Consider the following 25689-nt stretch of genomic DNA (forward strand, 5'->3'; position numbering starts at 1 on the left):
GCCGGCGCCCCTCGCTCCCGCCCCGGCAGCCCCCACACGCCCTCGCTCCCGCCCAACGCCGGCCTCCTCCTGTTGCAGAATGAAAAGGAGGAGACTCTGACCACCAATGTCTGGATAAAGATTGTGAGTACCCCCCCGCACCCCACAGACACGGGGTCTCCTGCCCCACTCAGGCCCCCCCAGGCTCCTTGTTGACAAAGGCCCTCAAGTGACCCCAGAGTAGGAGCTCACCTGCCCCCCTCCCCCACATCACACTGCCGGCCTGAGCCTGAGGAAAGAACCCAGGAGTCCTGGTTCCCAGCTGCTCCCGCTGCACTAATCCCCTGGTTCCGGCGAGTGACCTTGTCCTGCAGGGCCGTGGGGCAGCTGCTATCCCCTGGCCCCCCCAGCTCTTCCGGTGCCCCTCACTCCCGACCCACAGCCCCTGCCAGCCCCGCCCCCCCAGCCCTGCCGGTGCCCCTCACTCCCGATCGCAGCCCCTGCCAGCCAAGCCCTGGGCTCCTCGCACACAGCCCTGTGGCTAGGGGTGCAGGGGGTCCCCCAGGCTCACCCCCTGTGTCTCTGCCCCCAGGAATGGGTGGACTATCGGCTGAATTATAGCAACAGTGAGTTCAAAGGGATCCGCTCCCTGCGGGTCCCCTCCGACATGGTCTGGCTGCCGGACATCGTCCTGGAGAACAAGTGAGACTGTGGCGGGGGGGGCTAGGGGCCGACGCCCCAGGGTGTGTGGGGGAGGGAGGCTGTGGGGGGAAGCCGGATGACTTACAGGCGCAGGGACCCTGGGAGATTCGGGGTGGGGTGGGTTTCTGGGCTGGCAGGATTTTGACGGGTGCTGGAGTTTGCAGCAGTTGCATGGGGCAGATCTCAGGGGGACATGGGGCAGGGCTGGGGTGATAGTTCTTGGGTTGCGTGGGCCCCGCAGGGTGGGTTTGGGGGGCAGACCTACGTCACCCATCTCCCAGCATCCTCGGGGCTTTTTCCTACCGCTTCCCTCCCAGTAACTGGGGCCGCGACCTGCTTGCTCTGCGCCCCACGGGTTTTCTTCCCACTCGCAAGAGGGACGGGAAACGTCCGCACTTCTTCCTCCGGCAGTTGGTCACGGTCCCAGCCCCAGCTCCCGCTCCCTGTCAGCCAGGCCCGAAGGCCCCAGGAGAATCTGGAGCGGGGGGCTCTGGCTACGTCACGTGTAAACGCTCTCGGGCGTCCAGGCCTAACCCCTCCTCGAACCCCGGACAGGGCATAACTCGGAGAAGCAGCGGTTAATTGCGACCCTCACTGAGACGAGCAAGTGTCTAGCCACACTTGCTAACGGGTCGGTGGCTCAGCTCGCCGAGCCTGCGTCCGGCTCCCTGGCTCCAGCGCCCGGCTTCCCCCACTCCCCCATTAACACTCAGCTCCGTGGCTGGGGCCTTGCCCAGGGACGGGGCCAGCCTGGGGCAGGGGCCTCGCGCTGCCCGCTGGGGCGAGGAGACCAGGGCGCAGCTCCCCAGAGGACAAGAGCTGCAGAGAAGCACCAGGTCACCACCGGCTCCCGTTGGCGGATTGGGTGCCAGGCGCTTCACCGCCGGCAGATTTTCCTCCGGCCCAGATGGCGGGTGGCTCGTTTGGGTCTGGCTTCGAGATCCCTCCGAGCTGGAGAGGGGCCAGGATCCAGAGTCCTGGATCTCCACAGCTCTGGCCTGGCGCCACCGGCCGCTTGGATACCGATTGCTTGTGCCGGCTGCTGCTTTTGTTCGACCCTCTCGCTGCAATTCCCCAAGGAGTTGAGACGAGGCCACTTTCTGGGCGCAGAGAGGTCGGCCTCCGCCCTTTGCAGCGGCTGGTTAGGGTGCCGGTCTCACCAATCCCGCACCAGCTTCCTGGTGACCCCACGGCCGACGTGGCCAGATTCCCACGGCTGGTGCCAGGCGAAAAGGGTTTGTCATTTTTTCGGTCACAGCTTGTCGAATATCTCGGACAGCTGCTTCCTCGGCCCTCTCGCTTTCCGCCCACTTCCTTTGTCTCCACTGCTGGTACGATTCCCATGGCCACACTGAAAATCAAGCAGAATCGTCTCTGCAAATGGCTCGTGCGCCATGGACATGTTCCCGTCTCTCTTTGCTGCTGTGTTGTGGGAGATACCCCCTGTTCCGTAGCTGTCCCAGGGCTGAGGATTGAAGCAACACAGATGTCTTCAACCCCACTTCCCTGCAGCCACACCCGTGGAATTCATGGCATCTCACGGGCGGCATCGTCAAATTCGTTTGGATTCCCTCCCCTACATCAGCTGGGCTCTGCAGTGGGCTGCTTCATCGTACACGACACCGGCCCTGTCTTGGCCCAGAGCGTGGGGCGTAACTCGAAAAAGAGTGGTGCAAAAAGCAGAAACTCAGTCAAATTACGAAGGATGAATATTTAAAAAAAAAACAAAACCATAAACAGATAGGGACAAAATTAGAAAGGCCAAGGCACAAAACAAGATTCAACTAGCTGGGCGAAAAGGGGTAACCAGAACACATTTTACAATTACGTTACAAGCAAGAGGACTTCCTGCCCTCAGGATGGGAGAATCCCATGCACCGCTACAGACTAGGGACCGAATGGCTCGGCAGCAGTTCGGCAGAAAAGGACCTAGGGGTGACAGTGGACGAGAAGCTGGATCTGAGTCAGCAGTGTGCCCTTGTTGCCAAGAAGGCCAACGGCATGTTGGGCTGGATTAGTAGGAGCGTTGCCAGCAGATGGAGGGATGTGATCGTTCCCCTCTATTCGGCACTGGTGAGGCCTCATCTGGAGTACTGTGTCCAGTTTTGGGCCCCCCACTACAGAAGGGATGTGGACAAATGGGAGAGTCTCCAGCGGAGGGCAACAAAAAGGATTCGGGGGCACACATGACTTATGAGGAGAGGCTGAGGGAACTGGGATTGTTTAGTCTGCAGAAGAGAAGCGTGAGGGGGGATTTGAAAGCAGCCTTCAACTACCTGAGGGGGGCCCAAAGAGGATGGAGCTCGGCTGGTCTCACTGGTGGCAGATGACAGAACAAGGAGCAATGGTCTCACATTGCAGTGTGGGAGGTCTAGGTGGGATATTAGGAAACACTATTTCACGAGGAGGGTGGTGAAGCACTGGAATGCGTTACCTAGGGAGGTGGTGGAATCTCCTTCCTTAGAGGTTTTTAAGGTCAGGCTTGACAAAGCCCTGGCTGGGATGATTTAGTTGGGGTTGGTCCTGCTTTGAGCAGGGGGTTGGACTAGGTGACCTCTTGAGGTCCCTTCCAACCCTGATACTCTATGATTCTATGAAGACCAAGGACAGGGTACGCCCATTACTCATTGAGGAGGGAAAGACAATAACAAAAAACCGCAGCAGTGGCCGATGTGTTAAATGCCCTTTTTTTCTTTCAGTTTTCACCAAAAACTTAGTGGTGACCAGACGACTAACACCGCCAACGTCCGTGTAAACGGGGTAGGATCTGAGGCTAAAATAAGGAAAGAACTCCGTAGACAAGGTAGATGCCTCCAGGTTGGCAGCGTCTGACGGAACATGTCCTGGAGCACTCGAGAAACGGGCGGAAGAGGTCTGAGCTGTCGGTGGCGCTCTCTCAGGACACGTGGCGGAGGGCGCACAAGTGGCTGGAAAATTGTTCCCAGAGAGTACTTATCAGCGGCCCACAGTCAAGCTGGAAGAACCCAACAAGCGGGGTCCCCGCTGGAACCTGGCCTGAGTCCGGTTCTATTCAGTGATTTCCATAACGGCATAGAGAGCACACTTACAAAGTTTGCGGACGGTACCAAGCAGGGAGGGTGATAAATTGTTCTCCTCATCCACTGAGGACAGGAGAAGAAGCAAGGGGCTTAAACTGCAGCAGGGCCGTCTAGGTTGGACATTAGGAAAAAGTCCCGCTCAGGGTGGTTAAAGGCGGCAACAAACGACCTAGGGAGGTTGCGGCATCTCCGTCACTGAGGTTTTTAAGAACAGGTTGGACGAACACCTGTCGGGGATGGTCTAGAAGAGAATACTTTGTCCTGCCTTGGCGTAGGGGGCTGGACTAGATGGATTATTTCGGCTGGTTGTCCCCCTCCCTGGAGTTCCCACCCCTTTCTGGTCTGTCCCTGCTTTAGTGGGTCATGCATCCCAGTCCACCCCTGTCCGGGTATCCCAAAAGCCGGCCGGATCATAGAAAAGTCTTTCCGGGGATGCCCCCCCCCAAAAGTCAAGGTCTCCCCCAGCTGGATTCTCCACTGAGATGAAGGCGGCCACCGGGACCCAGAGCTGCTCCTTCACTCTCACAGGCTTCAGGCCACAGGGCAGGTTGGGGGGGTGCCGATCTTTTGGGGTGCACAGGCTTTGGTGTGTCAATATACGAGGGTGTCTTGTGGGCACCCAGGGATGCTGGTGGTTTTGTTTTTGGGGCACAGAGATGTTGTTTTCCGGGCTGCGTAGGGAGTGTCTGGGCTGCAGGGATTGGGGGGGCCCTTGCTGATGCCCCCTTTCACTTCTCCCCCACAGCATTGACGGGCAGTTTGAGATCGCCTACTACGCGAACGTGCTGGTGTACCCCGGGGGGGCCATGTACTGGCTGCCCCCCGCCATCTACCGCAGCACCTGTGTCATTGAAGTCACCTACTTCCCCTTCGACTGGCAGAACTGCTCCCTCGTCTTCCAGTGAGTGAGATGCGGCCACCTCTGGGGCGGGGCGCCTGGTTATCCAGGGACCCCTCGCCCAGTGCCAGGGCTGACCCTAAGGAGAGGGTGCTCCCTGCTGACTCCCCCATGCGCCCCCAGGTCCCAGACGTACAGCGCTAACGAGGTTGAACTGCAGCTCTCAATCAATGAGAAGACAGCCCGCCCCTTTGACGAGATCGATATAGACCCTGCCGCCTTCACAGGTATGGGGGGGCCTGGGACAGGGGATGTCTGCCAGGCTTCCCCCCCCCCAGACCAGATCCCCCAGGGGGCAGGGGATGTCTGCCACAGCCCCCTAGCAGGTCCACTCCAGGGGGGAGGTGGTGTCTGCCAGGGTCCCCCAGTGGGTCTCCCCCAAGGGGCGGGTGGTGTCTGCCACAGGTCCCCCAGAGGCAAATGTCTGCCGGGTCCCCCCCAGTGGGGGTCTCCCCAAAAGGGCAGGGGGTGCCCCCCAGAGAACCGCCTGCCTCCCGCGCCTGTCGCCCTGCAGAGAATGGGGAGTGGGTCATCCGGCACCGGCCGGCCTGGAAGGTACTGCACCCGGAGCTGGGCCGGGAGGCGCTCGGCTTCCAGGAGATCCGCTTCTCGCTCATCATCCAGCGCAAGCCCCTCTTCTACATCATCAACATCATCGTCCCCTGCGTGCTCATCTCCTCCCTCGTCGTCCTGGTCTACTTCCTGCCCGCCCAAGGTGAGCCCGGCCACGGGGGAATGCCGCCCTGCCGGCCACGGGGGAATGCCGCCCTGCCGGCCACGGGGGAACGCCGCCCTGCCGGCCACGGGGGAATGCCGCCCTGCCGGCCACGGGGACGCCCTGCCGGCTACGGAAACCTCTGCTGGCCATGGGGACCCCCACCAGAAACCCCACCCAGCCACGGGGATGCCCTGCCGGCCACGGGGGAACGCCGCCCTGCCGGCCACGGGGACGCCCTGCCGGCTACGGAAACCCCTGCTGGCCACGGGGACCCCCACCAGAAACCCCACCCAGCCACGGGGATGCCCTGCCGGCCACGGGGGAACGCCGCCCTGCCGGCCACGGGGACGCCCTGCTGGCTACGGAAACCCCTGCTGGCCATGGGGACCCCCACCAGAAACCCCACCCAGCCACGGGGATGCCCTGCCAGCCACGGGGGAACGCCGCCCTGCCGGCCACGGGGACGCCCTGCCGGCTACGGAAACCGCTGCTGGCCACGGGGAGCCCCACCAAAAACCCCACCCAGCCACGGGGATGCCCTGCTGGCCACGGGAATGCCCTGTCAGCCACGGGGACGCCCTGTCGGCCACAGGAAACCCCGCCCAGCCATGAGGATACCCTGCCAATCACGGGAAACCACGCCTGGGCACGCCTTACCGGCCACGGAGGCACCCAGCCCAGCCTAGAAGATGCCTAGCCGGCCACGGGAAACCACGCCCGGTCACAGGGATGCCCAGCTGGCCACGGGGAAACCCTGCCCGGCCCCAGAGCAAGGAGAGATGCTCCCTACCACACCCACGTGGGGGACAGGTTTGCTGGCACTAGGAGCAAAGGATAGGGCATGAACCCCAATCTCTCCTGGCTGTCCCCCTCTGGGGGGCCCCAGGCTAGGAAGCCCCAGGCCCTGGGCAGGAGAGGGCACAGCAGGATGTCGGAGGAAAGCCAAACGGCCCCATGTCACCCCTGTTCTCTGCCCCTGGCAGCCGGCGGCCAGAAGTGCACCCTCTCCATCTCAGTGCTGCTGGCTCAGACTGTCTTCCTCTTCCTCATCGCCCAAAAAGTCCCAGAGACCTCGCTCAGCGTCCCCCTCATTGGCAAGTGAGTGACACCCCCCATCCCATTTCCCTGGGAACCAGGACTCCTGGGTTCTCTCCCCGGCTCTGGGAGGTCAGTGGGGTCTGGTTAGAGCAGGCGGGGCTGGGAGCCAGGACTCCTGGGTTCTCTCCCCAGCTCTGGGAAGGGAGTGGGGGCTGGGAACCAGGACTCCTGGGTTCTCTCCCCAGCTCTGGGAAGGGAGTGGGGGCTGGTGGGTGAGAGCAGGGGGGCTGGGAACCAGGACTCCTGGGTTCTCTCCCCAGCTCTGGGAAGGGAGTGGGGGCTGGTGGGTTGGCAGCGGGCTGGGAGCCAGGACTCCTGAGATCTCTCCCCGGCAGGTACCTGATGTTCGTCATGGGAGTGGCGACGCTGATCGTGATGAACTGTGTCATTGTGCTGAATGTTTCCCTGCGAACGCCGAACACCCACTGCATGTCTGAGCGACTCAAACATGTGAGGGTCGGGGGCAGAGGACAGTGGGGAGATGAGGGGGATCTGGGGAGGGAAGTGCCAGGGGGCTGGGGGTGGAGGGAGTGCTCTGGAGACCTGGGGATCAGTGTCAGGGGGTATGGGGGGCACCAGCCTTGGAGGGGAATTGGAGAACCAAAAACCAACCAAAGGGGGAATAGCAGTTGGGGAGTGGACCGACCCTGGCTGGGGAAGTGGGGGCTCAGGGCAGGGAAGAAAGGGTCCAAGGGCTGAGCCTGGACCCTGAGGTCCAGTATTTTAGATGTCTGTATACTAACGCGAGAAGTATGGGGAATAAGCGGGAAGAACTCGAAATGCTAGTAAATAAACACAACTGTGAGATAGCTGGCATCACGGAGACTCGGTGGGATAGTACGCATAACCGAAATGTTGGTAGAGGAGGGTACAGCTTGCTCAGGAAGGACGGGCAGGGGGAAAAGGGAGGAGGTTTTGTCTTATATATTAAAAATGGATAGACTTGGACTGAGGTTGAGACAGAAATAGGAGACAGACTTGTTGAAAGTCTCTGGATAAGGATAAAAGAGGTAAAAACCACGGGTGATGTCACGGTCGGGGTCTACTACAGACCACCTAACCCGGAAGAAGAGGTGAATCAGGCTTTTTTTAAACAACAAACAAAATCCTCCAAAGCCCAGGACTTGGTGGTGATGGGGGACTTCAACTCCCCAGACCCAGCAGGGCACAGATTATCCAACAAGTTCTTGGAATGTGTTGGAGACCATTTTTTATTTCAGAAGGGGGAGAAAGCTACCAGGGGAAGGCTGTCCTAGATTTGATTTTGACAAATGGGGAGGAACTGGTTGAGAATTTGAAAGTGGAAGGCAGCCTGGGTGGAAGTGATCATGAAATGAGAGTTCACGATTCTAGGGAATGGTAGGAGGGAGAACAGCACAATAAAGACAATGGATTTCAAGAAGGCAGACTTTAGCAAACTCAGGGAGTTGGTAGGTCAGATCCCATGGGAAGCGAGTCTACGGGGAAAAACAATTGAAGACAGTTGGCAGTTTTTCAGGGAGACATTACTAAGGGCACAAGAGCAAACTATCCCACGGCGTAGGAAAGACGGGAAGTATGGCAAGAGACCAGCCTGGCTTACCCAGGAGATCTTCAATGATCTGAAACTCAAAAAAGAGTCCTACAAAAAGTGGAAACTCGGTCAAATTACAAAGGATGAATACAAACAATACATACAAGTATGTAGGGACAAAATTAGAAAGGCCAAGGCACAAAACGAGATCAAACGAGCTAGGGACATAGAAGGAAACAAGAAAACTCTCTGCAAATACATGAGCAGCAAGAGGAAGAGACCAAGGACAGGGTAGGCCCGTTACTCAATGAGGGGGAAAAGACAATAACAGAAAAGGTGGAAATGGCAGAGGTGCTGAATGACTTGTTTCAGTTTTCACCAAGAAGCTTGGTGGCGATTGGACGTCTCACGTAGTGAATGCCGGTGAAAATGAGGTAGGATCAGAGTCTAAAATAGGGAAAGAACAAGTCAAAAATTACGTAGACAAGTTAGATGTCTTCAGATCACGAGGGCCTGATGAAATGCGTCCTAGAATACTCAAGGAGCTGACTGAGGAGATATCTGAGCCATTAGCGATTATCTTTGAAAAGTCATGGAAGATGGGAGACATTCCAGAAGACTGGAAAAGGGCAAATATAGTACCCATCTATAAAAAGGGAAATAAGGACAACCTGGGGAATTACAGACCAGTCAACTTAACTTCTGTACCCGGAAAGATAATTGAGCAAATAATTAACCAATCAATTTGCAAACACCTAACATAAGAATGGCCCTACTGGGTCAGACCAAGGGTCCATCTAGCCCAGTGTCCTGTCTTCCAACAGTGGCCAGTGCCAGGGGCCCCAGAGGGAATGAATCATCCAGTGATCCGTCCCCTGTCACCCATTCCCAGCTTCTGGCAAACAGGGGCTAGGGACACCATCCCGGCTAATAGCCATTGATGGACCTGTCCTCCAGGAACTTATCTAGTTCTTTTTTGAACCCTGTTATGGTCTTAACCTTCATCACATCCTCTGGCAAGGAGTTCCACAGGTTGACTGTGCATTGTGTGAAGAAATACTTCCTTTCGTTTGTTTTAAACCTGCTGCCTATTAATTTCATTTGGTGCCCCCAGTTCTTGTGTTATGAGAAGTAGTAAGCAACACTTCCTTATCTACTTTCGCCACACCAGTCATGATTTTATAGACCTCAATCATATCTCCCCTTAGCCGTCTCTTTTCCAAGCTGAAAAGTCCCAGTTTTATTAATCTTTCCTCATACAGAAGACGTTCCATCCCCCTAATAACTTTTGTTGCCCTTTTCTGAACCTTTTCCAATTCCAACAGATCTTTTTGGTGATGGAGCGACCACATCTGCATGCAGTATTCAAGAGGTGGGCGTACCATGGATTTATAGAGGGGCAACATATTTTCTGTCCTATTACCTAACCCTTTCTTAATTATTCCCAGCATTCTGTTCGCTTTTTTGACGGCCGCTGCACGTTGAGTGGATGTTTTCAGAGAACTATCACAACGACCCCAAGATCTCTCTTGAGTGGTCACAGCTAATTTAGACCCCATCATTGTATATGTATAGTTGGGATTATGTTTTCCAATGAGCATCACTTTGCATTTATCAACATTAAATTTCATCTGCCATTTTGTTGCCCAGTCACCCAGTTTGGAGAGATCTTTTTGTAGCTCTTTGCAGTCTGCCTGGGACTTAACTATCCTGAGTAGTTTTGTATCGTCTGCAAATTTCGCCACCTCACTGTTTACCCCTTTTTCCAGATCATCTATGAATATGTTGAATAGGACTCGGCCCAGAACAGACCCCTGGGGGACACCACTATTCACCTCTCTCCACTCTGAAAACTGACCATTTATACCTCCCCTGTGTTTCCTGTCTTTTACCCAGTTACTGATCGAGGAGGGGACCTTCCCTCTTATCCTGTGGCAGCTGACTTTGCGTAAGAGCCTTTGGTGAGGGAACTTATCAAAGGCTTTCTGAAAATCTAAGTACACTATATCCACTGGATCTCCTTTGTCCGTGTGCTTGTTGACACCCCTCAAGAATTCTAGTAGATTGGTGAGGCAGGATTTCCCTTTACAAAAACCATGTTGACTCTTCCTCAACAAATTATGTTAATCTATATGTCTGACAATATTGTTCTTTATTATAGTTTCAAGCAGTTTGCCCGGTACTGAAGTCAGGCTTACCGGCCTGTAATTGCCGGGATCGCCTCTGGAGCCCTTTTTAAAAATTGGCATCACATTAGCTCCCCTCCAGTCATTTGGTCCAGAAGCTGATTTAAATGACAGGTTACAGACGACAGTTAGTAGTTCTGCAATTTCACATTTGAGGTCTTCCAAACTCTTGGGTGAATCCCATCTGGTCCTGGTGACTTAGTGCTGTTTAATTTATCCGTTTGTACCAAAACCTCTTCTAATGATACCTCAATCTGGGACAGTTCCTCAGATTTGTCACCTAAAAAGAATGGCTCGGGTTTGGGAATCTTCCTCACATCCTCAGCCCTGAAGACCAATGTAAAGAATTCATTTATTTCTCCACAATTGTCCTTGAGTGCTCCTTTAGCACCTCGATCGTCCAGTGGCCCAACTGGTTGTTTAGCAGATTTCCTGCTTCTGATGTACTTACAAAAAAAAATTTTGATATTACTTTTTGAGTCTTTGGCTAACTGTTCCTCATATTCTTTTGTGGCCTTCCTAATGGTATTTTTACACTTCATTTTCCAGTGTTTATGCTCCTTTCCTCACTAGGATTTAACTTACACTTTTTAAAGGATGCCTTTTTGCCTCTCACTGCTTCTTTTACTTTGTTGTTTAGCCACGGTGGCTCTTTTTTGGTTCTCTTACTATGTTTTTTAATCTGGAGTATACATTTAAGTTGAGCCTCTATTATGGGGTCTTTAAAAGGTTTCCAAGCAGCTTGCAGAGATTTCACTTTGGGCACTGTACCCTTTCATTTCTGTTTAACTAACTTCCTCATTTTTGTGTATTTCCCCTTTCTGAAATTAAATGCTACAGTGTTGGGCCGCTGTGGTGTTTTTCCTGCCACAGGGATATTAAATTTAATTATATTATGGTCACTATTACCAAGCGGTCTAGCTAGATTCACCTCTTGGACCAGATCCTGTGCTCCACTTAGGACTAAATCAAGAATTGTCTCTCCTCTGGTGGGTTCCAGGACTAGCTCCTCCAAGAAGCAGCCATTTAAGGTGTCAAGAAACTTTATCTCTGCAGCCCGTCCTGAGGTGATATGTACCCAGTCAATATGGGGATAGCTGAAATCCCCCATCATTATTGAGTTTTTTTATTTTAATAGCCTCTCTAATTTCCCTGAGCATTTCACAGTCACTATCACCATCCTGGTCAGGTGGTCGGTAATATATCCCTTCCGCTATATTCTTATTCGAGCACGGAATTACTATCCATACAGATTCTACGGTACAGTTTGATTCATTTATGATTTTTAATTCATTTGACTCTATGCTTTCTTTCACATATAATGCCACTCCCCCACCAGTATGACCTGTTCTGTCCTTCTGATATGTTTTGTACCCTGGTATTACTGTATCCCATTGACTATCCTCATTCCACCAAGTTTCTGTGATGCCTGTTATTTCAATATCCTCATTTAATACTAGGCGCTCTAGTTCACCCATTTTATTATTTAGACTTCTAGCATTGGTATATAAGCACTTTAAAAACTTGTCTCCTTTTAGCTGTCTGCTGTTACACAATGTAATTGAATGGGACAGATAATAACCTAGAAGCTGATAATAAGGTGATAATAGACAGCATGGATTTGTTATGAACAAATAGTGTCAAACCAACCTGATAGCTTTCTTTGACAGGGTAACAAGCCTTGTGAATAGTGGGGAAGCGGCAGATGTGGTCTATCTTGACTTTAGTAAGGTTTTTGATACTGTCTCGCTTGACCTTCTCATAAATAACCTAGATGGAGGGTGCAAAACTGGTTGGAAAACCGTTCCCAGAGAGTAGTTATCCGTGGTTCACAGTCAGGCTGGAAGGGCACAATGAGAGGGGTCCCACAGGGATCGGTTCTGTTCAATAACGGCACAGAGAGGACACTTATAAAGTTTGCGGACGACACCAAGCTGGGAGGGGCTGCGAGTGCTTTGGAGGACAGGATTAAAATTCAAAATGATCTGGACAAACCGGAGAAATGGTCTGAAGTAAACAGAATGAAATTTAATCAGGACAAATGCAAAGTACTCCCCCTAGGAAGGAACCATCAGTTACACACACACGCAATGGGAAAGGACGGCCTACAAAGGAGTACTGGGGAAAGGGATCTGGGGGTCATAATGGACCACAACTAAATATGAGTCAACAGGGTGATGCTGTTGCAAAACAAGCCAACATCGTTCTGGGCTGTATTAGCAGGAGCGTTGTAAGCAACACCCAAGAAGTAATTCCTCTGCTCTGCTCCGGGCTGATGAGACCTCACCTGGAGCAGTGTGTCCAGTTCTGGGGGCCACGTTTCAGGAAAGATGGGGACAAATTGGAGAGAGTCCAGAGAAGAGCAACACAAACGATGAAAGGTCTAGAAAACATGACCGATGAGGGAAGATTGAAAAACTTGGGTTTGTTTAGTCTGGAGAAGAGACGACTGAGAGGGGACATGAGAACAGTTTTCAAAGCGCATAAAAGGTTGTTACAAGGAGGGAGAAGAATTGTTCTTCTTAACCTCTGCGGCTAGGACAAGAAGCAGTGGGCTTAAATTGCAGCGAGGACGGTTTAGGTTGGACATTAGAAAAACTTCCTACCTGTCGGGGTGGTGAAGCCCTGGAATAAATTGCCCAGGGTGGTTGTGGGATCTCCATCATGGGGGATTCATAAGAGCAGATTGGACAAACCCGTCAGGGATGGGCTAGATAATCCTTAGTCCGGTCACGAGTGCAGGGGACGGGACGAGAGACCTCTCGGGGCCCCTTCCAGTTCTATGACTCTATGATATGCCCCCCAGGTGTTCCTAGAGGTGCTGCCACGGTACCTGGGCTCGGCCCTGGAACCCATGGGGGACCCCTGGGCCGCGCCCCCTGCCCGCCGGCGCAGCTCCTTCGCCATCATGCTCAAAGCCGAGGAGTACATCCTCAAGAAGCCGCGCAGCGAGATCCTCTTTGAGCGGCAGGGCCAGCGGCATGGCCTCACCAGGCCCCCCGCCTGTGGTGAGAGACCCTCCTCCCCCACACCCCACTGCCAGGGAAACGCAGTGTTAGTTCAGGAGCTGGGACTCCTGGGTCCCTGACTCTGCCCTGCCCCCTCTCTCTGCAGATGGGGTGGATGTGGGCGTCACCAGCACCTTGTACAAGAACCTGGCCAACGCGGCCCCCGAGATCCGGGCGTGCGTGGAGGCCTGCACCTTCATCACAGAGACCACAAGGGAGCAGAACGCCAGCAATGCCGTGAGTCCCACATGGAGCTGCCCCACCCCAGCCTGCCCCAGCACCCTGGGGGGGGGATTGGGGCCAGCGCCCCCTACAGGGGAAAATCCCTGGGTCCTATCTCCTATTCTGACTCTTAACCTAATCCACCTGCCCCCCACTCCTCTCCCAGAGCTGGGGAGAGAACCCAGGAGTCCTGGCTCCCGCCCCCGCCCCCCCGTGCTCTAACCGCAGGGGACCCAGGCGTCCTGACGCCCCTCTCTCTGCCGCGCAGGCGATGGAGAACTGGGTGCTGATCGGGAAGGTGATTGACAAGCTCTGCTTCTGTGCCGCCATCCTGCTCTTCACCATCGGCACCCTCAGCATTTTCCTCATGGGACATTTCAACCAGGTGCCCGACGACCCCTTCCCCCTGCAGCCGGACCCATAGCTGGGACCCCGCAGGGGCCGTTCCCCCTGGCTGACAGGGGTATCAACACACAGTGAGGTAGCCATGCGGACAAGTGTGATCTCTGGATGGGAGCCCCCCTCACCCCACTCCCTGCTGCACGGCACCAGGGCCAGCCCTGACCCCGCAGTCTAGGAGCCTTGTCCCAGGGCCAGCCACAGCCTGGGGAAGTCACTAGACTTTTACCCACAATCCCCTAGTCCCAAGCAGCTGCAGGCCCCGCTACAGGGCTGGGCTCAGCAATGCTGCTGGTATTGGGGAGGGACGCCCCACCCCAGACATGGACATATCTCGGCACCGGGCGAGGGATCCCTGTATAAACCCCACCCCAGACACAGCCGCATCACGTGAGGGATCCACGTGAACAGCCCCCACCCCCCACCCCCGAGGCAGCTGCATCTCAGCCCCCATGACTCTCCCCTCCAGACCAGCGAGGAGATTCTGGGGACTTACAGCTCTTTGGAAGTAGCTCTAGTCAAAACATGTGGGGTCTGGACCTTGTCACAGCACCCGCTGGACTAGTGTAGATGGGCCCAGTGGCTCCCAACTCCAGACCAGGCTGCCCCACACCTGGTCCCACCTCACCTTCCCAGCCTTGCTGATTGTGGCTGGTGCCCTGGGTGCGGGAGATGAATATGACCACACACCAGCTCGAAGTTAGCTGCTCCGGGCCAGGGGTTAACCAGCAGTCTACGGCTTGGTGCCAACCACCTGGTGTCCGTCCCCACCACCTCCTTCCAGCACCTCTCTGAGCCTGGGGTCGCTGTCCCTCGCTCCAGGAGCTGATCCCCTCCCACGCTGCCCTCACCCGCCTGGCCCTGGCTCACAACGGTTCACAGAGCTGATTCCTGGGGGCGGCTGCAGACCCTGCCGGAGCGGGCCTGCGAGTGGCTGACCAGGCTGCGGGACAACGCCCTGGAGGAGCTGCTGCGGCTGTCGGGGAACTGGCTCCGCACCCTGCCCAGCGGCTTCTTCCCACGACTGCGGGCTGGCCTATCCCTGACAACCGCTTCAGCGTCTCCACACAGGAGCAGGGGCCGGATGGGCTGCCCACTGAGAACGAACCCCTGAGGTAGTCACACTCGGTTCATTTATTCCCTGTCTTCCTGCGCTGCTTGACAGGGGCTCGCTTCTCCAGCAAGGTGGCCGTCAGCCAGCCCCATAGCACGCTGCCCAAGGGGCAAAAGCCCCCATGGGGTACAGCCTACCTGCAATCGGTTCTACCAGCGCAGGGCGAGGCGGTGGGGACCTGAGCCCTGCACGTTTCGTTAAAGCAAAGCAGAAGCTGGCAGAGGTAAATACAGAGCGTGCTCTGGTAGCCCGGTCCCCGCCGGCGCTATGGCTGTCTGAGGTCGCTCGGTCCTGGCCCGCGTGGGCCAGCAATTTCCCTTCCCTTTTGTCCACTCCAGCCAATAAAGTCATGCCTTGTAACCCAGCGGGCACTTTCAGGCTTGCTTTTCTGATTGATATGCAGGGCAGTGACCGACCTGACTAGGGATTGCTGGGCAGTGGGTGCAAAGGGGCTAACACGCTGCTGGAGACATGAGGTGTCTCTCTCTCCTAACTCCTTGGGGCTGCGTGGACCCAACCCACATCCATGGAGGAGCTGGCGAGAACCGAACTGACACCTCCCAGGAAGAAATCCCGCCATCAGGCGGAAGATGTGAACTCAGCAGGGGGCTCCGATGGGAGGCTAGGGCAGAGCCGGCCTTGGGAGAGGGACAGGCGCTCACCCGGGACAGAGAGAACCAAGATGGCGTGGCCAAGGCGCACTGTGTCTGACGCTGCGCTTCTCTACGCTAACGTCAGGCCTCCAGGGCGCTAATAAACCCTGCTCGGCCGGGCGTCACTGCAGACTCCGGCTGGGCACCCGGGTCCCTGCAGAGCAGACAAGGCTCTCACGGGGCAGAGCTCGCCAGGTGAAGCAGGCTGGAGCCCCGAGGCACAGCTGACCCGTAGGCCTTGGGAGTCTGACATACGGAAGGGGTTCCTCCCAGGACCTGTTTAAAAGCTGGGGCGTAGCTCAGAACCCGTAGATCCGTGACACGCTGCTGCAGAGCGTTGCCGAGGTGTCCTTCCTCCCTGCCCCCTGCAGGAACCCCAAAGCAAAGGTGCCAGTAGGACCATGATCTGTTTACTGAGTTCAAAGCAAATAGAAGGGGGAGAGACAAGATAAAAAGCTCGGCCCAACGCACAGACCTACACCTCGCATGCGGGTCGGCCATTGCCACCCGAGGGTTTGCGTTCCAAAGTACTGGCCCAGTCTCGAACCCCCCAAATAAATAATCCAGAGTCGTCTGGAGCACCCCACCCCAGTCCATACAGAAGCTGTGCCATCCTCCCCGCCGATCCTTTCACGTGATTTGGGAAACAGGGAAGAACTGTGACGTGACTGACACCAAACACAGAGGAAGGGGAGGGGCTCCAGCCGGATCCTTGCTTCAGACCCCAGTGAGAGCCGGGTCTGGTTCCCCAGCAGCAGGCAGACGCTGGCCCGGCGGAGGGGTTGCACTCTGGGGAGGGGGCGCCCAGCAGCGGCAGGGCAGGGCCTCCTCTTAGGCACTGAGGAAGAACTTCTTGTAGAATATATTCATCTGCTCGAGGAAGATGAAGGTCAGGACCGTGTGGGGGCCCAGGCGGGCGTAGTAGGGGGTGAAGCCCTTCCAGAGGCTGAAGAACCCCTCGTAGCGGATGACTTTCAGCAGCACATCCTGGAATTCAGAAAGCAGAGGTCAGCACGCCGCGGATGATACTCCGGGGCCGCCACGCCCCTGCACTGGCTAGTCGCTCAAGCAAGCGGTGGGGAAGCAGGACTCCTGGGTTCTATTCCTGGTTCTGTCACTGACTCTGTAGCTTCCAGCAAGCCACTTCTCAATCTCTCTCCCTGCCTCAGTTTCCTTCGCCGTACAACACTGTCTGAGCTCCCGGAGCCGGGATATTAATGAATATCAGCGGAGCACTGTCAGTCCCCCAGCTTTTCTCCCAAGTCTCATATCTGACCGGCCACTGCCCCCCAGTGGCCAGATGGATTCAGGACCGGTGAAGAGACACACCGGGATTGCGCCGTCGGCACAACGCAGCCGGCGTATATTTAACGAGGACGCCATGCTGAACGTGACACAGAGGAGGTGACCATCATATGTCTTCACTTGACTGTCCTCCTGAGTCCCCTTTGCTTTCCCTAGACACGGGCATTTGGAGAAGAGCTTTCTCCCCCTGCCCCAGCATCACGGATTCACGTGCAGGGTCCACCAGCATTGCAAGGGCTCGGAGCAAAGGCGTGATGGGTGAGTGGCTCCGAGTTAAAAGCCTGATGGGAATATTTCTCCACACCCCGGAGGTTAAAGGCCCTGGGTCCTGTTCTCCCAGGCAGCCAGGTGACCGGAGGGGGTGCAGAATGGAGTGGCTCCCTGTCCATGGGGAGACTCCGAGATTGGGCAGCGGTAAGAATTCCTGAACTAACCACCACAGAGCGGGAGTTCGCGGCGGGAAATCACCTGCCTGTCGAGGTAACTTTCCTAGCCACGCTGCTCAGAACCCCTCCAGTAATATCCAGAGCCCCCTGTATCTGGGCTGAGGCGATGGGCCACACGGTGCACCCAAGCACTCCACGAGCCTGGGCCCACTCTCACCACCAAACATTTCCACCTTGTTTCCAGGCTGAATTTCTCCAGCTTCCAGCCCTCGGACCGGGTTAGACTGCTAGACTGAAGAGCCCATTACTGACTATTTGTTCCCCAAGTCAGTACTTAAAGACCCCCTTTGCCTTCTCTTCGTTAAGCTAATTGAGCTCCTAGAGTCTCTCACTCGAAGGCAGGGTTTTTAATCCTTCTCGTGGCTCTTCTCTGACCCCTCTCCGATTAATCACCCTCCGGCTGAAACTGAGGGCACCAGCGATGCCCAATCCAGCAGTAAAATCATCTCTCTGCCCCTACTCGAGAATGCCGCTTACGCAGTCCGGGATCGCATCAGCCCTTTTGGTCACAGCGTCGCACCGGGAGCTCCCGTACAGCGATTCTCCGCCCCCCAAACTGACAGCTCCCGTCTCCACACGGCTTTGAGGTACAGGACAAAGGAGCGCCTGCATGTCTGGACCCCATGGTACAGCCGAGTGCTTCATCTCACTGGACAGCTGGGGCGTTCTCCCCCCACGGCTGCACCTGGCTCCTTACCAGAGCTTGACCTTCTACGCTTGCCATAGGCGCCTCCATTTCCCCACGGCCAGGAGGGAAGCACAGCTGCTCTATCAATAGAAACATGCCCTATGGAGCGGCAGCGTGAACCCACCATCTGGTCACAGGGGCAGGAACATTCATCCAAGGAACACAACACCCCAAGCGCGACCAAGGGCACAAAACGGCCGATCCCAGCACGTGCCCTGGCTCCAGCTATCACTTACCAGCCCATTCTTGTACTCCGGCTTCCCGTCTATCATCCGCATGTTCTGAATCCTGTGTGCCCGGAGGAAAGGGGGGGAGGAAGCTTTAAGCCAGCAGCAGGCGCTCAGCGGGGGCCTGCCACTTATTTATACATCAAGATCAGTTTCCACGTATCTAGGGATCAAGGGTGGATCTGGGACAAGGGAAGCCTGCAGTCCAGACTAGCTTGCCCTGTGATCCCTGCAACCAAAGCAAGGTCAAGTCTTTATGAGACCCGCCCCCAGAACAGGGGCACTATGGGTCATGCTCCCTATGTATGCATCCCTGCCCCTGGAAGGTAGGGAAGAGTTCAAATCCCGTGGCCTGTTCGCTGCTGACGGGGTGATTCCCTCCTGTGGTGATGGGCACTGCTGTCCCGTTAGGGCTGAGAACTCACCAACTCAGCTCTCAAAATACCCACAAGGGAGGAATGAGGGAGCAGGGATGGATTCCCCTCCAGCAACAAAACCCTCCGCTCCCTGTTCCTGACCCATCTCTGTGCCCCACTCAACCATCCCGGCCTCTGCCGAGGGCAAACCCAGCGCTCCTCCCACTCGCCTGGTCTTGGCGATATCCACCGGCATTGAAGCAGCCGTGGTCACCAGCCCGCTGATCATACTTGCACAGAAATGGCAGAAGATATTGTCTCGGAAGTAACCTGGAGAGGAGAGAGAGGAGGGGTTTTAGGACCCCCTGGAGGTCAGAACTAAGCCGTTCTCGAGCCAGGGAGGCTAGGAGCCAGGACTCCTGGGTTCTATACCCAGCTCTGGGAGGGGAGTGAGGTCCCGGGGGTTAGAGCAGGGGGAGCTGGGAGCCAGGATTCCTGGGTTCTCTCCCTGGCTCTGGCAGGGGAGTGAGGTCTCGGGGGTTAGAGCAGGGGGAGCTGGGAGCCAGGATTCCTGGGTTCTCTCCCTGGCTCTGGCAGGGGAGTGAGGTCCCGGGGGTTAGAGCAGGGGGAGCTGGGAGCCAGGATTCCTGGGTTCTCTCCCTGGCTCTGGCAGGGGAGTGAGGTCTCGGGGGTTAGAGCAGGTGGGGCTGGGAGCCAGGACTCCTGGATTCTCTCCCCAGCTCTTCCGATGAGATATTGGGAAACAGGCCTGCCCCTCTCTGTGCTTCAGTCCAGTGTGGATAACACTTAACTACCTCCTGGGGGGCAGCCTGGACTGGTTAGCAGGGGAGATGCACCAAGCATAATACCGGCATGTTGGTTGGCTCGAGCAACTTGGCGGGGTGCTATCTCGCAGCCATGCATTTTATGTCAGACACGTGAGCGGGACTTACCGGAGCCCAGCAAGAACTGCTTGGACTGAGAGTAGGAGGCTAACTGGGCAGCGTTCACAACCACCGCTCTGGCCATGGTGGGGACACAGCCCTGCAATGCAAAGAGGGGAGGGGCAGTTAACGGGGGAACACGGGAAACACCACGCAGACACGAGGATGGGGAATCTAAGCGCTTGCCTTGCGTGAGAAGCAGATGCCTGCCACAGACTAACACCCCTTCAGCCCCCTGAATGTGTTTGCCCGTAGGCTGTGTGGCATCACGCCCCATATTCTTCAGAGTAATATGATGATATGATTATGGCGTAACTACAATGTATTTTATGTAAGATAGGTCCTGTAAGAGGTCATTGAAACGGTTCTGATTCACTGAATAGGATTATCCTAGCTGTATGCATGTATCATTTTGGTAGCTGAGAATACTGAAGTTAAGAATATTGTTTATGCACCTATTACACATGTGTTTACACCTGGGGGCGGCCCACGAGACAGAATGCGAACAAGTCAATGGCCCATTAGGGAGAACAAAAGGTCTTAGAAGATGCTAATCTCCCCCTGGGGAGGCTTCCTGAGGACATTACAACCAGCCTCTGACTCATGGCTGCTATGGCCCTACAGGGGCATGTGACCAAGTCACCTGGTACTGGACCCCATCTTGGAATGCCAGTATTTTTCCACTGAAAGGCGTGGGAACCAAGTTTGGAAACAAAGTGTTCTCGCCATATGCAAAAGCTATTTAAGGCAGGCGAGTGACATCATCCTGGTTCCTCTTCACTGACTCCCCACCCAGAGGAGATGCTTGGGAACACCTGAGAAACAAGGACTGGACTGGGGGAGAAGGGCTGAACCCAGACTAGAGGAATTTCTAGCCTGTGAAAGGAATACCTGGAGTTTTCAGCTGCAAGCAAGTGCAGCTTGCCTTCCAGAATCTCTGCAATCTGCCTAAAATAACATTTGCTAGACATATCCAATTTCTTTAGCATATTAAGATTACCTAGTAAATAAACAAAAACAATCTAATCTGCTTTGATCTGTTTGCTATCATAGAATCATAGAATATCAGGGTTGGAAGGGACCTCAGGAGGTCATCTAGTCCAACCCCCTGCTCAAAGCAGGACCAATCCCCAATTAAATCATCCCAGCCAGGGCTTTGTCAAGCCTGACCTTAAAAACTTCTAAGGAAGGAGATTCTACCACCTCCCTAGGTAACACATTCCAGTGTTTCACCACCCTCTTGGTGAAAAAGTTTTTCCTAATATCCAACCTAAACCTCCCTTATAATCACTTAAAATCTGTCTTCTGTAGTTAATAAACTTATTTTTGTTTTGTCCAAAACCAGTGTGTGGAAGTCACAACTGGAGGCAAAAAGCTGTGTGTATTCCTTTCCTGAGGGAGGGGACGAATTTCATGAGCTTACGCTGTACAGTTCCCTGTGCAGCGCAAGACAGTATAATTTTGGCTTTACCCTCCGGATGGGGGGATGCACTTGAGTATCTGGGCAGTTTCTTAGCTGAAGCCTTCCCAGGCAGAGCTGATCTCAGCGTCTGTGTGTGTGTTTCTGCAGCTGGGTGTGTCCCTACCTGTATGTGTGCTGGTGAAAGTGTGTCTGCAGCTTGGCACAGGGTGAGGGGGAGCCCAGGCTGGTGGGTCAGGTGGGCTCAGTGGTACCCCAGTTCCAGGTGTACCCCGGAGGGTTTGTATCCCACAAACCCAGTCTCCCCCCCTCCGCCCAAGTAAATTCTCCTGGGTGCATCCGCCGCCGGGCCTAGCCCTCTAACGAGTGCCGTACCCGCCAGAGTGTCAGAACGCCCTCTTCGCGGGTTATCCTCAGCAGTGCGTTGAAGACATTGGTGTAGCCTCTCCTCTGGTCAGGGGGCAGCCTGGGAACAGGAACAGAGGAAGGGAGCAAGGGGGCAGTTCAGACGCACAGACCCCCTCAGAGCGTGGCCTAGTGGGTTACAGCCGCAGGCTGGGGCCACTGAGTTTCTCATGGGGGCTAGCGGCACCGCCGCCAGGCGAGGAAGCAGCGGCATTACCGCATCACACGCAGTTCAAACCCGCTCACCTGCCATCCGCCGTCATCCTGATGAGCGCCACTTCAGCCGGCGTGCCCACAAAGGCCCCGGTGGCACCGGCCGTCATCCCGATCCCCGCCTTCATGAAGAAGTTGGGCGGCGTGCCGTCCGCCTTGGTGAGCCTCTCAAAGAGGATGGTGTAGATGCCCAGGCGGGTGGTGGTGTAGGTCGCCTGTCTCAGGAGCCCTGCCGACAGCCTGCCAAGGGTGGGAGGGTTATGGGCCCGTGTGGTTGCTGGACTCCTGGGCTCTAGGCGCGGGTCCAGCTCTGCGGCAACCATGAGAATTGGGTGCGTTTCCTCACAGAGCCTGAGGCCTGGCACACAGGAGGGCCAGAGAAAGGCTGGCCACGACACAAGACATGCGTCTCCCGGCGGCATGGACAGCGATGGCTTCCCGGCTGCACCATGGCCCTCACGAGCACTTGACTTTACCCCTGCATGCACCGAGCGTGGCTCAGCTCCGCACTGGGGAAAGGAGCAGAACCGACAAAAGTTAACACTATACCCACGCCGGGCTCAAACATTTCCCACAGGGCCACTCAGCGCCCGCCGGGGGGCAATGATCCTGGTCACAACACAGCTGGGGCTGTGGTGCCATGTGTAGCCTAGAGGGGAAAGGCCTCATGTCCCGTTCGTCAATCCCTGTGCCAGAACAAAGGAGCTGTCAGGAAGGTGCCCTCAATCACCCATCCCCGCCCCCTCATACCCAGTGTAGATGCCGCGGACTCCTTCCTTCCTGAGGATGCTCCTGACTGCATGAAAGCTGGTTTTGTACTCTTTGGTCTTGGCTCCTTCCCCGCTCAGCTGCATGCGGTTCTTCACCAGGTCCAGGGGCTGCACGAACACAGTGGCCCCCATGCTGTGGAGCCACAGGGAGCATTTTACAAGAGACAAAATGGAGACAACCGGCCTACACGGTGCAGTTAAGGAGCATCTAAAGTGATCGCCTGTATTGGGATAGCGCCTAGGAGCATACCTCATGGATCAGGACCCCACTTTAGAGCTGACAGCCTAAGCTTTGGGGTAATATTCTCCTCCATTTCTCACAGGGGACCCAGGAGCCCTGACAGTCAGACCCCTCCACTAGCCACTCCTCACAAAGCTGCCAATCGAACCCAGGAGTCCCAAGTGCCAGCTCTACACACGACAAACACAGGGCAGTTTTCAGAGTAGCAGCCGTGTTAGTCTGTATTCGCAAAAAGAACAAGAGAACTTGTGGCACCTTAGAGACTAGCAAATTTATTTGAGCATAAGCTTTCGTGAGCTACAGCTCACTTCATCGGATGCATTCAGGGCAGTTTATCTGTAAGCAGGAATAGCCAGCTTGCCAGGAAGGGACTGCCACAGCTGTCCAGCCTGCCACAGAGTTCAAATCATCAGGTCCAAAATTCAGACAACCAAATAACTTTCGGACACACACTCCGCTTCGGACTCTGACCCACACGTAAGAGGGGGAGGAGAGAGTGCTTATTTATCAACGCCACAACCCCCAGTTTAGAGAAGAGATTTAGGGAGCGGGCCCAGGAGTTACTACCATCAATGAAAACACTCGCCTTGCTTGCTTTGGACAATCCACAGGGGTGGCACAGACCTACGGGTGACAGCAGGAAGGGGAAGCCTCAGATGTGTGGGTTAGGAAACTCTAGGCTGCCCTCCACTTTCGAACCAGTGCCCTATTGAAGATGAAAGACTTAGCCTGTTCTCTGATTCCCCTGAGCTAGCTGGTCCCCATTCCCGAGAGGGAAGAGACCCTGTATCCTCTGGAGCCAGCCAGTCGTGCCTGGAAGCTGCTCCTAGAGGTGGAAGGGCCCTAGGCGGCCAGAGGCTAATAGCACATTTGCTAGGCATGTTCTGGTGAGGATTAAGAGTAAGAGAAACAGCAGCTAACCCTCAGGCGCTGTCCCTAACAAACCTCCTAGTCAGGCTAAAGCTCAAGGAAACCCTCAGGCTGCAACAAGTGGATTAACATTTTTGGCCACGGCAAAGCCATGCTTTGCTCCACACATAATCCCATGCTGCGCCAGTTTGCCAGGTCCTGAGCACAGCAGGTGATGACCAAACACAGGGCACCCCCACTTCACGGGGCAACCAGTCACATCCCTGCCAAGGAACAGCGTTCACTATGGTGCCAGCTAAAACCTAACAAAAAGAAAAGGAGGACTTGTGGCACCTTAGAGACTAACAAGTATATCTGAGCATAAGCTTTCGTAAGCATTCGATGAAGTGAGCTGTAGCTCACGAAAGCTCATGCTCAGATATACTTGTTAGTCTCTAAGGTGCCACAAGTCCTCCTTTTCTTTTTGCGAATACAGACTAAAGTGGCTGCTATTCTGAAACCTAAAACCTAATGTTACAAATCCTCGTTTTGGCACCTAGGGGAGGGCTCAGTGCTGGCGGGTTATACCCTCCTCTTCTCACAGGCCTCGTGTCTAAGGGCTGCCGGCAGCTTTAGCGAACACGGGAAGCAGCACAGTCCGGTGGCCTGACCAGGAGTCAGGAGATGTGAGGGCTGTTCCCAGCAACTACTGACCCTCTGTGACCTTGGGCAAATAACTGCACCTCTGCGTGCTTCACCTGTGTAACACGACCCAGGAGTCAGTGGTAGTCTGTATTTGCAAAAAGAAAAGGAGGCCTTGTGGCACCTTAGAGACTAAATAAATTGGTTAGTCTCTAAGGTGCCACAAGTACTCCTTTGACCCAGGAGTCCTGGCTCCCAGCCCCCCCTACTCTCACCCACCAGCCCCCGCTCCCAGCCCCCCCTGCTCTCACCACCAGCCCCCACTCCCCTCCCCGAGCCAGGGGGAGAACCCAGGAGTCCTAGCTCCCAGCGCCCCCTACTCTCACCCACCAGCCCCCGCTCCCCTCCCAGAGCCGGGGGGAGAACCCAGGAGTCCTGGCTCCCAGCCCCCCCTACTCTCACCCACCAGCCCCCACTCCCCTCCCAGAGCCAGGGGGAGAACCCAGGAGTCCTGGCTCCCAGCCCCCCCTGCTCTCACCCACCAGCCCCCACTCCCCTCCCAGAGCCGGGGGGAGAACCCAGGAGTCCCGGCTCCCCCCACTCTAACCCGCTAGACTTCGCTCCCCTCCCAAAGGTCCCGTGTCTCCAGGTATGGGGCGCCTGAGAAGAGGCAGGAACTGAGGGGGAGCGAAGGAGGCTGAGTCCGGAACGGGACATGCCCATGCAGGGCTCTAGGAGCACCCCAAGCCCCAGCAGGGGAGCGCGCGGGGGAGGGGTCGCGGGGCAGGGGTCACGAGGAGGGGCAGAGGGGCGCGCGCGGGAGGGGCAGAGGGGCGCGCGCGGGAGGGGCAGGGGTCACGAGGAGGGGGAGGGGGCGCGCGCGCGGGCGCGGTCACGGGCGCGCGGGGGGGAGGGGTCACGAGGAGGGGGCGGGGGCGCGCGCGCGGGAGGGGGGCGCGGGGGGGGAGGGGTCACGCGGAGGGGGAGGGGCGCGCGCGGTCTCTCACCCGGCCAGGCCCCCGAACAGGAACTTCACGGCCTTGGGGGAGGTTTGGGGCCGCTCGGGCGCCGCCGCCGCCGCCATCGCCGGGTCCGGCCGGGCCGGGACCAAGGTGACTCCGGCGCCGGGACTGGAGCGAGCGAGCCCGGCTGCGCGCGCAGCCAACAGCGCCCCGGGGCGGGGCGGGGCCAAACCCGGCTGCGCGCGCAGCCAACGACGCTCCCGGGGCGGGCGTGAGGGGCGGCTGCGCGCGCAGCCAGGCGCTCTGGCCTCCCCGCGTCGGGAGGGGGCTGCGCGCGTGGCGGCGGGGCCGCCGGTTTTGGCGGGAACGGCGGTTGGCGTTGCCGTTGCCGTTGGGGGTGCGCGCGGCCCGTGAGGAGGGGGCGGGGTCAGTAGTGCAGTACTCCCCGGCCAGCAATAAGTAATACTCGGGACGTGGGGGGGGGAGGATAAATACTCCATCCCCAGAAGTAATACCTGGGGGGTCTGGCAGGGACGCCTGCGCATAATACCCCCGGCGGGAGTACTCCCCGCACCCCCACACACACACCACGGCAAACAGTACTCGAGTATTGATACTCGGCACCTAGTGACCCTTCCCGGTGATACTCAGCGGGGGGTACTCCCGGGCAGC

At 56.4% G+C, this 25689-nt stretch overlaps 2 protein-coding genes across 3 annotated transcripts in view; one reads left to right on the forward strand and one right to left on the reverse strand.

Moving 5' to 3' along the window:
* The window catches only part of CHRNE (cholinergic receptor nicotinic epsilon subunit), a 15427-nt gene extending 170 nt beyond the window's left edge, over nucleotides 1-15257 (forward strand). Inside the window, exons 2-11 of the mRNA XM_043537074.1 lie at nucleotides 30-123; nucleotides 572-681; nucleotides 4486-4641; nucleotides 4762-4865; nucleotides 5153-5353; nucleotides 6340-6454; nucleotides 6790-6904; nucleotides 12960-13161; nucleotides 13268-13398; nucleotides 13652-15257. Of these exons, the coding sequence (XP_043393009.1) occupies nucleotides 30-123; nucleotides 572-681; nucleotides 4486-4641; nucleotides 4762-4865; nucleotides 5153-5353; nucleotides 6340-6454; nucleotides 6790-6904; nucleotides 12960-13161; nucleotides 13268-13398; nucleotides 13652-13807 (1384 nt within the window). The 3' untranslated portion in view covers nucleotides 13808-15257. The remainder of the gene's footprint in view (nucleotides 1-29; nucleotides 124-571; nucleotides 682-4485; nucleotides 4642-4761; nucleotides 4866-5152; nucleotides 5354-6339; nucleotides 6455-6789; nucleotides 6905-12959; nucleotides 13162-13267; nucleotides 13399-13651) is intronic.
* Nucleotides 15258-15943: 686 nt separating this feature from the next.
* On the reverse strand, nucleotides 15944-25373 carry SLC25A11 (solute carrier family 25 member 11). 2 transcript variants are annotated; one of them, XM_037887313.2, is made up of 8 exons: nucleotides 25063-25373; nucleotides 22304-22456; nucleotides 21587-21793; nucleotides 21311-21401; nucleotides 19525-19615; nucleotides 18802-18901; nucleotides 18225-18276; nucleotides 15944-16536 (listed from the first exon to the last, which is right to left on the reverse strand). In XM_037887313.2, exons 1-8 carry the CDS (start codon nucleotides 25137-25139, stop codon nucleotides 16381-16383), a joined length of 927 nt encoding a protein of 308 aa, XP_037743241.1. In that variant the 5' UTR covers nucleotides 25140-25373; the 3' UTR covers nucleotides 15944-16380. The 2 variants fall into 2 exon arrangements, with proteins under 2 accessions (XP_037743241.1, XP_043393065.1); XM_043537130.1 differs by lacking the exon at nucleotides 25063-25373 and adding an exon at nucleotides 24663-24787.
* Nucleotides 25374-25689: the final 316 nt, after the last annotated feature.

The sequence above is a fragment of the Chelonia mydas genome, chromosome 28 (assembly GCF_015237465.2).
Source record: "Chelonia mydas isolate rCheMyd1 chromosome 28, rCheMyd1.pri.v2, whole genome shotgun sequence".
In the NCBI taxonomy this organism is placed as follows: domain Eukaryota; kingdom Metazoa; phylum Chordata; order Testudines; family Cheloniidae; genus Chelonia; species Chelonia mydas.

Excerpts from the sequence above, each read along its gene's own strand:
- SLC25A11 (XM_043537130.1), bottom strand. The coding sequence starts at position 24,778 with ATGGGCATGTCCCGTTCCGGACTCAGCCTCCTTCGCTCCCCCTCAGTT. Across the intron at positions 21,402-21,586 it reads AGGATGACGGCGGATGGCAG|GCTGCCCCCTGACCAGAGGA; the intron begins GTGAGCGGGTTT and ends TCCTGTTCCCAG. Across the intron at positions 18,277-18,801 it reads GTGGATATCGCCAAGACCAG|GATTCAGAACATGCGGATGA; the intron begins GCGAGTGGGAGG and ends CCGGGCACACAG.